This window comes from Strix aluco, chromosome 1 (genome assembly GCF_031877795.1).
Source record: "Strix aluco isolate bStrAlu1 chromosome 1, bStrAlu1.hap1, whole genome shotgun sequence".
Taxonomy (NCBI): Eukaryota; Metazoa; Chordata; class Aves; order Strigiformes; family Strigidae; genus Strix; species Strix aluco.
The window spans coordinates 111,261,719-111,278,638 of NC_133931.1; the positions used below are offsets into that span (position 1 = coordinate 111,261,719).

Here is a 16,920-nt window from a genome sequence, read left to right on the forward strand (position 1 = left end):
CAGCATAGGAACTCTGCTAGAATTCTGTGACACCGTTTCAACAGTCATCACAGACAATGTGTTCTGGTTTCCCTCAAACAATGTAATTAATACTTTCTCTACTTTTTGTGTAATTTATATCGATTAAAAAGTTAAAAAAGATACAAATATTGTTTTCTCTATTATAAATTCTGAAATAAGGAATAACCCAGTAGAAATGACAAGATATGTTTTACTTTGTTCCTAAAAATGTAGACATACAAGCTGAAACTTCAGAAATTACTTTATATGGATTTGCTAACACAAAAGGTTCAGTAGCCACATTTTATCTCATATCACTTATGACTGTTTAAATTAAAACAACTATATGCTGTAATCCTCAGTGTAGTCTGAGGACAACACTCAAGGAACATGCTTTTCACCTTGAGCTCCCTATACACCAATTAAGCCATCAGTCTGAAGCACAGGCTGCTGTTGCCAGCACTTCAAAGCACCAGTGGCACATCCCAAGCCTGCGCCCCAAGCACTCTGCACCCCATTACCTGACTCCCAGCCCTGCCCTGACTCAGCACCTGCCTCCTCACTCACTAACCTGGTTTTAGCTTCCACACCCACAGAGGCAGTGGAGCTTGCAGACTCCTCAGATACTGAGTGCTGAAGGACTGGTGTTAGCTGCTTGGTGCTGTCCACTTCTGTTTGGGCATCCTCTTCTGCAGATTGCTCTTTGACTTCTGTTCAAAAAATAAGAACAATATTTATTTATTTTATTTATTTATTTAGACTATAAAGACATCTGTAAACTTTCCTTTGTGCTGCAAACATCCACTTTATGTACAAATAGATTATCCCATGTAAATATGTTCTCAGACACAACAAAATAAAGAGTAGGAAAATACTACCCTTCAAATCTAGCTAAAACATGAAACTGAATGCTTATAAAGTTATTTCCATAACACAGTATACCACAGTAAGTAATGAGGAATGGGGCAGGGGGAGCATTGTTCAGTGACAACCTTTTCACACGAGGCTGCAGTTTTAGACATTCTCATTCTCTCTGCATCTGCCTTTGTGCCCCTGCTCTGCCATTCATGAACAAACATCAGGGTGAGTACACTAATCTGGGGTATAATAAACCTTTCTTCCTCCCAGAGCTTTAACTTTGATCAATTCCCTGCACAAGTTCACTCCTAGTTACACTAACTCTATGATGGCACAGGGTTGAGGTGGCGAAGGAAGGAAGGACACAGTTTATGTCAGCTTGAACTTCATTCCGAACTGTAGGAATATAAGCAGTTTTTGCAACATCCTTTTAATTCAGATTACTTGATAGACAGAAGTATATACATCTACAGCTGACAATACTACTGTGTGCCTAGAAAGTTTGGTTTTGCTCAGAAACATGAAACAAGTTGCCATTGTCTTTGCAACTTAAATGCTCTTCCCATTTGGTTTCCTCCTTTGCACAGAGTGAGACAGGGATTTGCCAGGAGGACACGGCAGTGTGCTGCTCCAAGTGCATCAGAATGCACAGGCACAAGGGTCAAGGCTGTAGAGCAATAAAATTCAGTATTTCCGTACTCCTTCATACTTTGATTTTGAAACCTAAATAACATAAAAATCATAGGACTCTGGCACATGTTCTTTGGTATATCCAGCTTAAGACACTACTGCCTTCTCCTGTCAGTGTCCATGCCTGCTATATCCATCCAGACCAAGGACCTGTGCCTGGGCTGCACGTCACCTAAAACTTCCAGTGAACGAGGGTTTGAGCTAAGAGGCCAATACATACAGCTCTTTCAAAGAAGCCCAGTTAGAGTAAAGCAACAGATTATTTAGAAGATTTAAGCAGAAGATACATTCACTTTTTAAAAAAATTAATGCACATGTCAAAATATAATCAAATATTGCAAAGGATAAATGATTCCAGTGGAGAAATGGATGGGTAGAAGAATCTGTGACATGGGTGGGCATGCACAAAAACCTGCTACCTTACTTATAAGAACAATAAAAGAGAGGAAAAGTTCTTACAACATAAAACTGCACAACTTGGTCTGTAATACTGAAATTATATGCCCACTAGAGCACATGGAGAGGGGGAAATCTTTCTTCTTTGATGTACAGAAATTGAAGTAAAATTTTTCTTTAACCTAGAGTGAACTCATTTATGGAGAGAATGTATAACATTTAAAACCCTCAATGAAGGCATCTAAAAGATACTGAAGAGAAACACAAAATTAAGAAAAAAAGAGTAAGAAATTCCCATTCATGACTGGGTGTGCCAGACATTTATTTGAGCTGGTGTAAACTGGAATTGCTTCACCTATTTCATTTAAGTTACTCAATAATATACATCTGAAATGGTTTTGGACATCTGAAACATCCAAAAATGGCTATCTGTCTGAAAGGCAAATGGCTTGCATTAAACCCATTCCACCACCCTATCCTGAAAAAAAAAATGCTGGACAGTCATTTGACACTAAATAAATATTCTGTTGGGAATACACCCCTTGTCATAGTAAATGGCTCCATACAGAAAACAAACCAAACTAAACCAAAACCCCACACCCTTAGTTTTTGGCACGTCTGAACAAACAATCCCTGCAACCTTTTCTGGACAAGGACTCCTGAAACAGGTAGCGTCCAGCAGAACCATTCATAACAGTCTGTAGTGCATTTCCAAAGTATGTTGGATTTGAAGGATAATTTTGTGCAAGTAACCCCCAAATTTCTAAATACAATCTCAATGCAGAGCGCTAAAAAACCCACAACACAGCCCAGGACAACCACGCATGAAGTGTTTAAGGAAGACCACCAGAAGTTGTGGCCTTGCTCTGATCCATCTTGGTGACTTTATTTAACCTAGTTAAACTTCGCAAGAGGAACTCTCCTTTATTGTGTGCCTGCAGAAACTTTCAAGTAAGCAAAAGCCATTTACTCTTTGCCAGCTTTCATCTCATTATACATTAATGGGCAGCCATTACCCTGGAGAGGCAAAGTTCACAGGCACTAACTCATTCTCAAGAACTCTGGACTACGTGAAAAGACACAGATTGTTTCACTATCACTACGACTATATGAGCTTCCATCCTTATGGTGCTTTTTCCCCTGCTGTTTGCTTCTCTAGAAAAGAAGGGACCCAAATTATACTAAATGAGACAAACAACATCTCAACTGCTGTCTCTGCAATAAACCAAACTGTGTCTCAATATGCCGTTGGAAGACTGAAAACATGGTGCTCACCAAACAGAATGAAAATAGCGTTTATGTTAGTTGTGCATGCCATACTTCAACTTTGTGAAAAGTTTTCCAACAGAAGATTAAGGAAGAACAGAAGTAACGCATTTTACGAGTCAAACTCCTAGGTGATGGGGGTCTGGCACTGGCACGGCAAAGGGACAGCAAATACCCTCACCACTGCCTCAGAGATGTTCTTGGAAGCATCTGGCACAATACATTAACTGCTTTTCACTGTATTTAATGAATGTTCATCAGACTTGGTTATGGCATCCTACTTTGAAGCTTCTGGGAATGAAGGAACCATGAATGATTAATAAATGTGAACCTCATTTGCAGATTCATATATAAGGCTTTATTTTGCATCCTATTTTCATGACTGTTCCTATCACAATGAAGGTCTTGCCCATGTATAATGAGTTGGTGGGGGAACTGAGAATTAAAAAAACAACTGCACAATTCCCAAATGTCTCTAAGTTCTTTTTTAATGTCACTATCCATTATTAAAACATGAGGAAAATACTAGGAAAACATAGCATTTTAAAAAAATTTATTATTGAAGACAATTACAGCAATAGCTCTTCCCCACCTGACTGGTGAGGACAGAAAGGCTTTCTTTCCTTATTAAGGTTAAAAGAAATCCCCAAAAGTACAAGGAGTAGAGTTCCTGTCCACATGGGCCATCAAAAGGGTTGAGACTTCCATACACTTTACAACTCAGGTATATTCACAGAAACACACAGTTGAGGCTAGAATGCAGCCTGCAGGTCACCCTGTCCAACCCCCTGCTCAAGCAAAAGGCTACACAGAGCCAGCTGCCCAGGACTATGCCCAGATGGTTTTTGAGCATTGCCAAGGGTGGAGATACAAAATAGTAGCAAAAAAAAGAACAACTGCCTAACATACACAGGGACAGATATGCAGGGAAGTCACTGGGATGGATAAGATTTAACGCAACTGTATTAAATTTATCTTTTAACTAACACTTTCATCATATTTGCCTAAATAAGATGTATACATTGGGCTCCGGGTTGAAAAGACAATCCTTAGGTTTTATGCTGTTTAAGAAGTAATTTGAAATTTTTCAAATGAGGAAAATTATCTCTACAAAGATTCCATATTTTAAGCATTCAAAAATTTCTTCTCTGAATTGTTTTTATTCCTCCTTCTACAGCAAAATGCAGTGAATACTCAAAGAAAATAACAAATACCACATACTATTCTCAGTTGTTTATGTGGATTACCCACCTTCCTAATAGTAGTTGGTCTCCTTACTTACAGGTCTTATACAGAAATTTAAAATGTTCAGAGTAACAACTGTGCTGAGAATTTCCTCTTTTCCTGCTCTATCTTCAGATGGCTCAGAAACCTTTCCCCATGTAAGAGATATGCGTGGGACATGTAGACTCACAGGTGGAAGCCCGAATTTTAGTAAGCCCATCCATGGCAGCGGTTCCCTGCTGCAGTCACATGCATGCTTGTGGGAAGGAAGATTCTGGTGCTGGCTGGAATTTTATTACATGATCACAGATTTCTTTGGGGATGTGATGAAGCAAGAGTGATGAAGCAACACCAACTAAAGATCTAAAAAGTTCTTTTGTTACAAATAATCCTTTTCTGTTTTCTAGTAATCACATGACACTATGCTGCAAGCCACCTGAGTAAACCTACAGCAAGATAAGGAGATACATGTCTGGGCTCTGCTATGGCAATCAGGCAAAGAAAAGACATCAGCATATCCAAAAGTGTTTTTTTTTAAAAGTTAGAAACTACTTTCCAAGTCAAAACTGAAAATATTGTAAGAGTTCCGCCACAAAACAAATCTCTTCTAAAATCTTATAATATTCAGTATATAGTGACACTGAAAAAAAATAAGAAAAACAGCGGTCATAAACATTAAATAAATATTCTACTACTGTTTAGATGCAACAAGTTGACTGTTAAACCAGTTTGCTGATTGGGACTCTACTGCCAGACTGGCAGAAAACAAAGCAAATGTCATGAGCTTCCAAAACTTTCAGTAAGAACACAAAGTATTGCAGGCTGGAAAACTCCAGTATCGCCACACACAGCAAGGACATTTCAGGGGTCTCGACTGCTGTTTACTGAGATGTGATGCAAGAGGGAGTAACAAGCTTTTAACCAGCGGTTGCAGGTGTTATTTTTTCACAAGGAAAGGGTAGTGCTGCATCAGAAAATGACAAACGGGACAAGGTGTTTTATGCAGCCTTGTAGGGTTCTACATAAGTACAAGCAATACCAAAATGCTCTAGTTCTAGTAGTTTAGACAGATGAAGAAACCAGATCAGTGTAGCAACAACATGAAAAGAAATCCTAACAAGGGAATGTAAACTATGAATATAAAATGCTTATCTAGTACGCTAATTCCCTAGTTTCACTCACTGTCCGAGTTTAGGACCAAAACAAGTTTCCACTAGTCAGAGTTCATAGCTACTGTTCTGGACACAATTTCATAGAAACATCACCTCTCCTGCTAGTGTCTGAGGAATTCAGACTGGCATGCACAGTGATCACTTATGTGCAGAAATCTTTCACATACTGTAACTTTGTATGTATAGGTTTTAGGCAGCTATAGACAGGGGAACAAACGGACACACTGCAGCTAACTGGTCCCGTGCAGATCACCTGCAACCCCTCCAGACAGCAGCAAGGCAAGCCAAGGCATATTGAAAGACACACCGAGAGTGATGGCTACCAACTGCCACCACTACTTGGGCTACACTGAGTTTGTAGCCATCTATTCTTGCCTGCTAAAAAACACAACCATGGCAGAGAAAGGGAAAAAACCATACTGAAGTTTGAGTGTGACAGTAATAACCACATGCACAATCCATTTCTCCACAGACAGAGGCATACTTTCTTCATCTTAAGTCAACACTGTAAAATTTTATTCACAACAATAAAGAACAAAACCTACAACTGTATCAGAAATGTTCTGCTGGGTTTTTTTGCAAGTGCTGCACATGTATTTTCTTTTAAAACCACCACTTACCTATTTTTTCCTATCTGAAGGACATCACAGTGATTTTACTTACTGCAACAGTTATTATAGAGAGATGAGAAGAAAGCCTGCAGTTATTCTTTTTTGTACATTTCAGTGTCTATTTTGATACTGTTCATTCAAATAGGACTCCCATTTATTAAATACATTTTATACAGAAAATAACTTTGTGCAAATGTTGTACCGGTTATAGAATAAAAATAAGGTTTTCAGTGTAGGACCATTTAAACTATAATTTCGGTCATTCTAAACATAAGACACCATATTATCGATAACAAACTCACAGTGGTCCGTGACTGAGGAACTTTCTAAGCTAGGGGTGGTATTCAGCAGCACTAATCTGATTATTTTTCCATTAATTTGTTCAGGACTTTTTGAAACCCATGTAAATTTCTCATGCCCAAAGCTCCACTAGCAATGAATTCTATAATTTAAGTAGATGCCAAGTGCAAATGCACCTACCTTTGTGCTCTGAACATGACCTGATGTTCCCTAATTTTTGTGTTGCACAACAAAATGAATCATCATTCCCTGTTCATTTTCTCTGTATCACTCATCATTTTGTGGGACTCTATTAAAATTCCTCTCCGGTCATATCATTTCAGGCTGAAGTCTTTACCTTAACTGCTCCCTGCACAGAAGCTATTATTTACTTCTCATACTTGCTGGCCTTTCCTGTACTTTCCCAATTACTGTTCGTCCTTATGGAGAAGGGGAAGCAGAAGTGCACATGGCATTTAACATGCAGTCATGTCACGGGTTTATAAAGCAACAGCAATAAATAAAAAAAAAGAAAACAACAACAAAACACCACACTGATATTTCTTCCCCCCTTATCCATTTGCCACTGATTTGTAGAATTTGATTTTGACTTATAAAAGCTACTGCAGTTCTCAGAAGAACTACAGTACCACTTGCTCAGGTAGCAACAGCTATTTGAGATACAAAATTAGGATGGTGATTTTCTCCTGCATGTTCTTTTGCATGCACTACTACTGATTTTAAGAGTCTTTCAGTTTTCTGTAGTCAGTCTTCAGTGCCTTGCAAGTGGGTACCTCTTTTATTACACTAAATAAGTTTCTTTTACCCACTACTTTCTTCCCTTTTGTACTTTCTTCCCTTTTGTACCTGACCTAGGAAAGGATTACCAGGGCAGATGCTTTATGGGACTCCAAAGCCAACCTGATTTATACTATGATTTTAATTAGGTGAGACTGGGGTCTCAATTTTTGTAATATTTCTTCTACCAAACTGGAGAGTTAGCCTCAACAAAGCATTATCAAACAATGGAGAGGGATCCATAGAACTAAATCGTACACAAACTAGCACTGTTTCCATTGAGGAAGAGAGTGTACAGCACACAAGATACATGTTAGTATTTCAATATATTTGACTGGTAATGTCAATGCAAATTCTGCCATCATGTCACGACATAGCAGCAGCACCAGCACTAAGCTTCGGGGCAACTGGAAGGTGGAATATTCTGGGTCCTTGAAAACTCCTTCCAAAACTTGTTGGTCATGTTTAACAAAGTGTAGTTTGATATCAAAACTGCAAAAGCACTACTGAATAAATAAACAAAAGCAGAGGTTGCATTTTAGAAATAACCTCCACAATGAAAAACTCAGTGAGGTTAGAATTTATTTGGAAGTAACAGATTCTACCTACTACAAAGTATCCTACCTGCTCTCAAAACACCTGAGACAGAGATATCTGTCAGGAGGAAAAAAATAAGATTTTTCTAAATGGCCCATTTTAAGCCTGCATGATGTTAGATGTTATTATTGAGTAAGCCTCTAATGATTTGAAAGCAAGTATCAAATAACTTCCTGTTGCGTTTGGTTTCCTCCTTACAAAAAAGTTATCAGAATACAATGACAAATAGTAATATGCTTATAATAATAACAACAAGAGGCTTCAGTTCTGCTAATTTTTCCAGTGGCTGGAGAGGTAGGAGTCAGCTGTATAAGAAAGACGGAACTATTCCTTTTATGGTGAGTACTATTAATTGCATTAAAACATATGTAAGGGCATTTTAAAGCATGCATTTGCCCAAAATATTTATGAACAAATTTGATCTACAAGCAACGCCCTCAGTGATGTTAATTCTTCCTTTCATTAATTTTTAGAAGTGATAAGTGATACAGTGATGAGGCCTAAGTATCTGTCTGAAAAGCACAAAGTGGATTTGCTGTTAACGAGTTGATGTGAGCTTTTGCCACTGATTCACCCAAACCAGGACTTGCTCTTAGGTGTGTTTTACTTATCTTAGTGGGAGGCTCTGCTCAGTATGGTTCATACTGGTACAAAAGGTGACTGCATTTTCTCTAATCAGTAGGATATTGCAATAATTTTTTTCTCTAGGTAAGTGCTTTTCAGGATGCTTCAAAGCTGATGAGATTCTGAGTTAGTCCAAAATTCTCTGGCAGCTTCTTACACAGACAACTTTCCTTCACCAAGAAGTGTTTGTTTCTGGTTCTTTTGTGATTTGCACCAATACAAAAGAGGCTGGTTAGAGGAAGACTTCAGGGAGTTAACGTGATGTTCAATAAGAAATCAACTGGCCAGGCAATGCCACTGGATCTGAAAACAACATTAATGATGACAAGGCAAGGAGCTACCAGTTGATAAAATCATACAGATTCTTTTATGTATTATCAATTCTGAAGCCTCTAGACACCATGGGGAGGTAACGGTCTGTTATTAAGTACTAATTTATTTTAAGAATTGGTTGACATGGTACAGATAGTAAACAGAATACCCGATGGATTTACTGTGAGTTTCCCAAGACACTCAGCAGCTAAACTCAACTTATTTCATTGCACTTTTCCCAGATTAAAGTCTGAATCTCAACATTTTTATGTGACACAAAGACAGGAAGAATTACAGACTCTAGGATGAGTTGGATATTTCACAAGTGTTCTCAAAAAAAAAAAAAAAAAAGAGGGAATAATCAAAGAATTAACACAAGAGAACTCAGTTTCAGCCAACTTAAATGCAGAACCAAGAAAATGGCAAGTACAGAAACTTGCTGAAGCTAATAGAAGATGGGGAAAAGAAGCAGAAGCTAGATCTTCATTAGTAAGAGAGGGCCACCAAACCTATAGAAAGCTTATCAGGAGATTATTTGTTATATTACTTCTTTCTTTAGATTAGCGTATTTTGTATTTGTATATATATGTGCACACACAGGCACATGCTTTACAGACTTCTGTGTTTTGGTTTGAGGGTTTTTTTGGCCATCACAGAGTTTCACTCATCAGAAGAAAACTCCTCTTATGGAGAGGACCAACACAAGGTGACCTACAGGAAAACACAGCATTCTACACCAAACTGTATTTTACGATAGCCAGAAAAGTGCAAGGTGTTAATGGCTGGAAGGTCTTGACAGGACCAGAAGCAACAGGCACAAACTGAAACACAAGAGGTTCCCTCTGAACATCAGGAAACACTTTTTTACTGTGAGGGTGACTGAGCACTGGAGCAGGTTGCCCAGAGAGTTTGTGGCATGTCCAAGGATAGAGATACTCAAAAGCTGTCTGGACATGGTCCTGGGCAACTGGCTCTTCATGATCCTGCTTGAGCAGGGGGGTTGGACCAGATGGCTTTCAGAGGTCCCTGTCAACCTCAACCATTCTGTGATGTTGTGGGTGCTAAAATGATGGGAGGGAGGGGTAACCTCAACATTGGTTGGATAGAAAAATGCCAGTGTAAAGTTACTGGTGGGAACCACAGTGAAGAAAAATGGAGTAAGTAACAGACAACTGGAAAGACCAATACAAAGCTGAGAAGCAAAACAGTCACTAAGGGATAAACCAAGAAATCAGCAAGACAGACAGGCCTGGTGGGTAAAGGAAAGGAGTCTATCCTGAGGCTGACAAGAAGCTGAAAGTCTAATGATTCAGTAGAAGCAGGTGCCAGCACCATTTTTTAGGAAAAAGTTGACAGCTCCAAACAGCCCTTTTTCCCAAATTCAGAAATTTCCTTTTTCCAATTCCAAATCCCTCCTCTCTTTCCCGTCTTAAGAATTCTATGTTCATTTATATTAAAAGCACACATAGCACTTGGCAGAAAAAGGGCAGGGCTCAGAAATCACTGTAGTTGGCGGGGATAATGACCCATACTGAAATGATCAGAGCTTACCCTGCTTTGCTTCCAATTCTGCCTCTTTTTACATAGGAGATTATAGAATTTTTTTAAGGGTAGCAACTTGTTTCCTGGACTGCCATTAAAATGGCCATGCCTTAGCATTACAAAAGAGCCACTTAAGAATTTTTTTCTCTTTTTAACAGATATTTGTGTCAACGTTACAAATGGAAAGAATATATAATGTTTAGTATATACATCCTCCCTTGCTTTTTTCCCCATAAAAGATTTGACAGCTAGAAAACAACTCTTTATACTTGGTGGGATTATATGGGCATCTTCTTTTTCCCTCCCTGTGAGGAAAGTTCTCATTCCTCCTGCATTGCTCCCTCCCTTCCCCTCTAAAACAAGAACTCGTAACACTGAATACAACATTTATAACGTGGCTTCTCTCATTTTATGAAAATTAATTAATTCACAAAAGCACACTAGTAATGCTAGACTCCATAAATAAAACAAAATAGAAACAACCTCCCAAACCCAGACAAACCAGAAATAAAAACCTCACACAGTAAAAGAATTCCTGATTATACTAAACACATGAACCAAACAATGGAAAAGAAATACAGAAACTCAAAATATGTCAGAAGTTGCACATCAAGAGTTTTTCTATGTTCAGATGATCTCATTTTGAGTTTTGTAGTATTACTATATTGTGGTTTGGTTTGCCAACTACTACAGCAAATGGTTGGCAAGTCCACCTTCTGCAAGAAAACAAACTAAAAAGCCTTTTAGTCAAAGTAAAAATTCATAAACTGAAACACAAAAATACTTCGAATAACACCGTTTTACATGGAGCAATAAACTGGGATTACTCCTTCTCCCACACTTTATTATTAACACAGATAAGCACTTAGAAGTTTTAAAGGAAGCAGTCTTTTCAATTAATATGATTAAAACTCTATCAAGTCATACGGTGTTCAGCTTTTAAAATAACATAATTGCAATTCTGTCTCTAACAAACTGCTCAAGACACTAATGCTCTTTCAAGTCTATTCTAGTTCCCCCTGTCAAAACGGGATTTCAGACCTATGTACTTTTACAAGGCTTCTTTTCACTTTAGAGTACAGTTTGCAAAATCATCTTGGGCTCAGCACTGAAGTGATGGTGCATCACTTCAGCAGCAGACCCAATGGAGCCTTTGTCCATCAGGATTTCTAGCACAGTGTTCCGCTGTTGTCTGTACCTTTAGAAATAAGCATCAGTCCTCTGTGACAGCCAGGATGGTTTTGATGAGGATAATGCAGAGACTTATCTATATGCACTCTTGAAGCCTTAAAAATAATTATCTGTGTCCCCCTCTCTTTCAAAGTAAAAGCTGCTCTCAGATCTCTGTTGAGGAATTTTCGTAATAATGACACGTAATGCCAAAAAGATATATCTATCACTAAATTCCCTACACAGTAGTGTACCAGCAGTTGTTAAGCCTGAATTTCTTTTTGGTTTGAGTTTTTTAAAAAAAACATATTTAAAATTTACAAAACTTACCACTTATAAATCACAGTTTCTGTCCCCTTTGCTTTTCATAAGACTGTTTCTAGCACATGGGATAGGAAGAGTAATAGATGGAATAAAGGACACAATTAGAACTAGCTGCCTTCCTTTCCCCTACTCTGTTTTTCTACAGACAAATACCTGCTACAACTTTTTCAAGTTTAACTTTAGTAACTGGTAATTATCTACTTGTACAAGCTGGAAAAGACCCTCCAAGTTCACTACCACCATCAACTTATTACCAGAGTCAGAAAAACAACTGACAGAATAAAACAATGCAGCATCCTTGTATTATAATGTAATCTAGACTCCCTCCACAAACCATCAACAACACTTAGATTCAACACAAGCTGTGACTAAACGCTCATAACACTCCCCAAAGCATAGAGGCTCGAGTACGAAGTCTCCATCACCATTCACCAGCTAGCAAGTAAGAAGCAAGAAACCAGCATATACAGTTGAAGCTCATCCTCCATACACTTGGTAATTTCAGTCTCTTCTTTTATAGCTTTCACTACTGCAACCACATTCCTGTATGGTCTATATAAGATGTTGCTGCAAAATGGCTCCTGTGAGGTCCTCTACTTGTTCTCCCTACAAATCTACACTAAGCACAGATTCTTACCTTCATCTTTAAGGATTTTACAACTCTACCTCCTTTACTTAGCAACTCAGAGAGTAATTTGACAACTCCCTTCACTCAGCTGGCATTTTCATGCAATTCCCACCCTGACCACCAGCTTCTGCTGTTAGCATCTCTGCACTTCCTTCCACTTTGCTCATTACACATATAGGGCCACCTAATTAAAGTTATAAACCCTTATGTCTCAATGCATTTTTTAAAGCTTATTTCTGTCAAACCAACAAACTTCCGCCAATTGGCCATGGCATCATCCTTCCTGGCAGGTTTCATCTTTCTACACATATTCAGTCCCTGGTTAAAAACAGGCAAATGGCTACAGACATGTGCCTGGCAGAGAGATGACAGTTCTTCACCATGGCCTTTATCTTGTGTGTTAGCTCATCTGCTTGTCTCTTTAGACTCTTAACCTGCCAGAACTGAAATCACAGACTGTTGCAACAGTACTCGGTCCAGTAAAATGAGATCCCTCTGGTAACAGAAGCATTTGGGTACTATCATAACCAATATTTACAAAAGCAAGAACAGAGACTTATCTTGTTTCCTAAGCAGCAGTAGGAAGCATTAACATTTGGTTATCCCAGTTATCCCTTTGGTATATCATCTGCTATAGTCAGCTGAAGATACAGGTCAATAAGTAATACTATATTTTGGTAGGTATTCTAAAAATAGCAGCTACTGCTTCAGACCTCTTATTTTTGTTAGATACAGACTTGCAAGACCAGGAAAAGAACCTCTATATAACTACACTGTGAAGGCATTCCCATTAGACTATTTAAAAGCAATAGGCTCATATAGCTTTAATTAATATAGGTTCATGTAGCTTTAATTAATATAGGTTTAAATAATACAGGGTATTTTTCTATCTGCCCAAATGCACATCTTATACTACAAAATTAAATATTTGTCTACTAAAGTCCTGCACAATTAAATGCATTTCCGAGAGAGAAGCAATCAAGTCAGCATCAACACTATATTCTCATTACCTGTTTCCACAGTGTTTTCTGTTTCTGCTGCCTCCAAACCATCCATACTGTCTTCATCCTCCACTGCAGTTTTTCCTCTACTCCGAGGCCTGCAAACATAAGAAGGGAAAACTCTTTTTAAACTGAAAGCAGTTTTAAAATTTTAAAGTTTTAGATTTAAATTAGGATTTAAATAATTGCATTTTGAAGGATAATTGTCAGCACTAAATTATGTAACGTTTAAGCTAACCCATGATTTAAGTTTTGTACCAATCAGTTTCCTCCCCTTTCTTCCTGTTCTAGGTAATATTCTTAACAATGTACACCTGAATCGGCAGTTGGTCCCTTAAGTTTTTCTGATTATTCTTACAAGAAAAATATAATAACAAATTTTACTGAACAAAAAATACATTAAATTGGCAAGATTTTAAAATACAGGTATCCTGTTTACTCCACTCAGGAAGTAACTATAGCTAGATATGAGACAACACAATCCAAAAATCTGGCCAGTAGTTACATACACTATAAAATAGATACTGATCCAACCAGAGCATTCTTGGAAGAAATTTCTATAGAATAATAATGACACTAAAGCAATTAAATTGAAACATGTATTATTTTCCGTGAAACAAATATTTTGACACATGAAATAAAATGTTATGAGAGATGACTAGATGTCATCACATTAAGAAAGTCATCACGTGAGGACAGCACATCAGAACCAAAATACCTGGCAGATTTGTTTCAATTTCAACCAAGGTCTGATGGAAAGCAGACAGGTTTGTGCCACAAATTCCAGCCTTTTTTCCCTGCCTGGCTCTTCAGCAACTAACGTGGTGGGCTGTTGCAAAGCCCAAGCATCCAGATTCCCAGCTGTTCAGCAGCCCATTTGAAAGGGAGCCAAGAGCTTGGCACCTCGCCTCCCAAATTTTCAGGCTACTTGGCAACCTGCCTGGTGTGCTGACGGAAAGCCTGGGAGACCCTGGGAGCTTCTGATTCCAAGTACACAAATTCTGAGCGGTTTGGGGCATCTCAGCGGTTCCAACGTCCCAGAGCTCCCAAGGCAACCATTCACCCAACCGACATGCCTTGAATCAGGATGCCACGCAGGCCAGCACACAGGCACCCTGCTTGCTTCCCCCTGCCCCCCCCCAACAAAACCGCTCCGGTTCCTCTTTCATGGAGGATTCTGAAAGGTTTGGGTTTAGTTCTATGTTAGGGTAAAAAGAGTTTGGGGTTTTTTTTAAGTTATTAAATCATTCCAAAACCAGCATTTTCTTTTTTTGTAGAGTCTTGTAACACTTAAATCTATCCAAACTATTCCCACAGAACTAGATCTGCTCAATCAGCTACAAAATAAACTCTAGTGTACAATATCTTCGGTTCTCATGGATCAAACAGGATAACATGCATGGAACCGGAACCATTTTTTGAGTCTACATGTGTAGTTCTCCTGCTAGAACAGGAGTGACTGTCTTGGACTACCTAACAAGAGAATTCCTTCAAATTGTGTTGGGGCCAGTTTTGTCTCTGCAAAGGAGGAAAAGAAGAATTAAAATGAGGCTCAAACCAAAGACTGAAAAAACCCACTCCATTTACAAAGGAGTGGGGGGGAGGGGAAAGCAAGAGGACAGAAGGACTCTTCTTGGCATCCCTACAAAATTTGTTCAGGACAGTGCTGAAAAACGTGGACGCAGTGGCAACCCTAGTGATACAAGGTTATCTCTCCCCTTGCCTGCTTATCCATAAGCAGTGACAGTATACATGTAACACACAAAGTAAGTAATAGTCTTCTTAGACAAGACAAAAGCCAGCATCCTCTTCAGTTATTTGCCAATTTACAAGCTTCCAGTGTAGTTTCTTAAAACCCATGTGTCACAAATATTTAAACCAGAATACATTGTAGTGACCAGGAGAAACTATCTTATACTCCTCCCTTCAGCCACCATATCAGCCCATCCACACGCACAGCGACTGGTGAGCTGGCCGGAAGGTGGACACGTGTTTTGGAAGTGGGAAGGACACAATAGTTTCTCACAGCAGCACCTGAGATCATCACACAGATTTATTCCCGTTCGTAACAAAGAGTAGGGAGTAGAGCAAAAGGAACATCATACTCATTGGAAAAAATAGGCTCTTGCAGCAAGATTGAGATATAGCAAGAAAGAGGTAAGACTCTTCTAACACTTATAAAAACAATGCATCTGGTAAGAAAACAAAAGCATTTAAGTATTACATTTCTTGTAGTTCTTTACAACATCCCAGCACATCAGCCAGCACCAAATGAAAGGATGGGAATGCAGGTAAGTGAAATCACTTCCCTTGGTGCAAGAATGCTCAAAAGCTTTACAGAACACAACCAGCTAAGAACGGGGATTATTTCTAAATCCTATCCTAATTATTCTTCTACCAACTCTCCATCTGCAATGCAAAGTTACAGGTTTGTACTTAAACCAGGATTGCTTTGAAATCATCACAAAGCTAAATGATAGTTCTGCTTTCTTCACAAGTACCCCATTTCAGTATTCTCCAGCACAACCCTGTAGGTGAAGGTCACTGGATAGTAGAAGATGATGACTGTTTATGTTTATTTAATAATTTATATATGGCTTTAGATTTTCTATTAAAATTACATTTTCTGTATTAAACACCAAAGTACCTCACAAAGCCTTTTTAAACATTTTGTTTAAACAAGAGCAGTATTCACTCCTTGAACTCCCTACCGTATTTTAGCAACCCATTTAACACTAAGGAAAATCAGATGTTTCAATTAATTAAACATAATTGCTTCTTTCAGCAAAAGATAATCATGTCTGGTGTTTTCTTATCATTCCCCTCCCCCCAAATATTCTACAAAAACCCTTCATAATGCCATGCAGGTTTCAAATAAAACTGAAGAAGTGGTGGAAAAAATACTGGATTATATCATTAACTTATTCTTCTAGTTACATTCACTTCACAATCATCAGAAGAGATTCTGTAGTCTACAAATTTATGTTTGGCTTCGAGAAAAAAATAATTCAAGTCACAAAACAGCGAAATATACACTGTACTGCCAACTATAATTTAATGCTTCCACAGAAAACAACATTTGAGAAGGCCATATAGCATACCTAATCATTGCAATCAACATTTGTAATAAGGATGGATTGTTTAATGTTACTTGCATTAAATTTATACATTTTATTTAGTAGTTTTATACATAAAGCTTTTGGCTGGTTTGCATAACACTAGATTTTTCCACTGACAAACCCTGTACATTTTTTATTTTTTTATTTACTTATTCCACTCCCCCTTAAATAAAAGCAACCTGTGCTCCATTCTACTCCTGGGACTTGACTACTTCTGAAGTTCATCCTTCTGAAGGAGGATGCAAAAAGGCTGTGGGGGCAGACAGCAGCGGGGCCAGCTTTTGCTGCCCTAAAACAATTACGGAACAA

The 16,920-nt window shown here is 38.4% G+C and overlaps 1 protein-coding gene across 14 annotated transcripts in view; it reads right to left on the bottom strand.

Moving 5' to 3' along the window:
* KMT2C (lysine methyltransferase 2C) overlaps positions 1-16,920 on the bottom strand; it is a 201,040-nt gene that overhangs the window by 137,673 nt on the left and 46,447 nt on the right. For all 14 annotated transcript variants that reach the window (XM_074831339.1, XM_074831228.1, XM_074831239.1 and 11 more), the window contains 2 exons: positions 13,502-13,590; positions 572-710 (listed from right to left, as the gene is read on the bottom strand). In XM_074831339.1, coding sequence (XP_074687440.1) covers positions 572-710; positions 13,502-13,590 — 228 coding nt within the window. The remainder of the gene's footprint in view (positions 1-571; positions 711-13,501; positions 13,591-16,920) is intronic.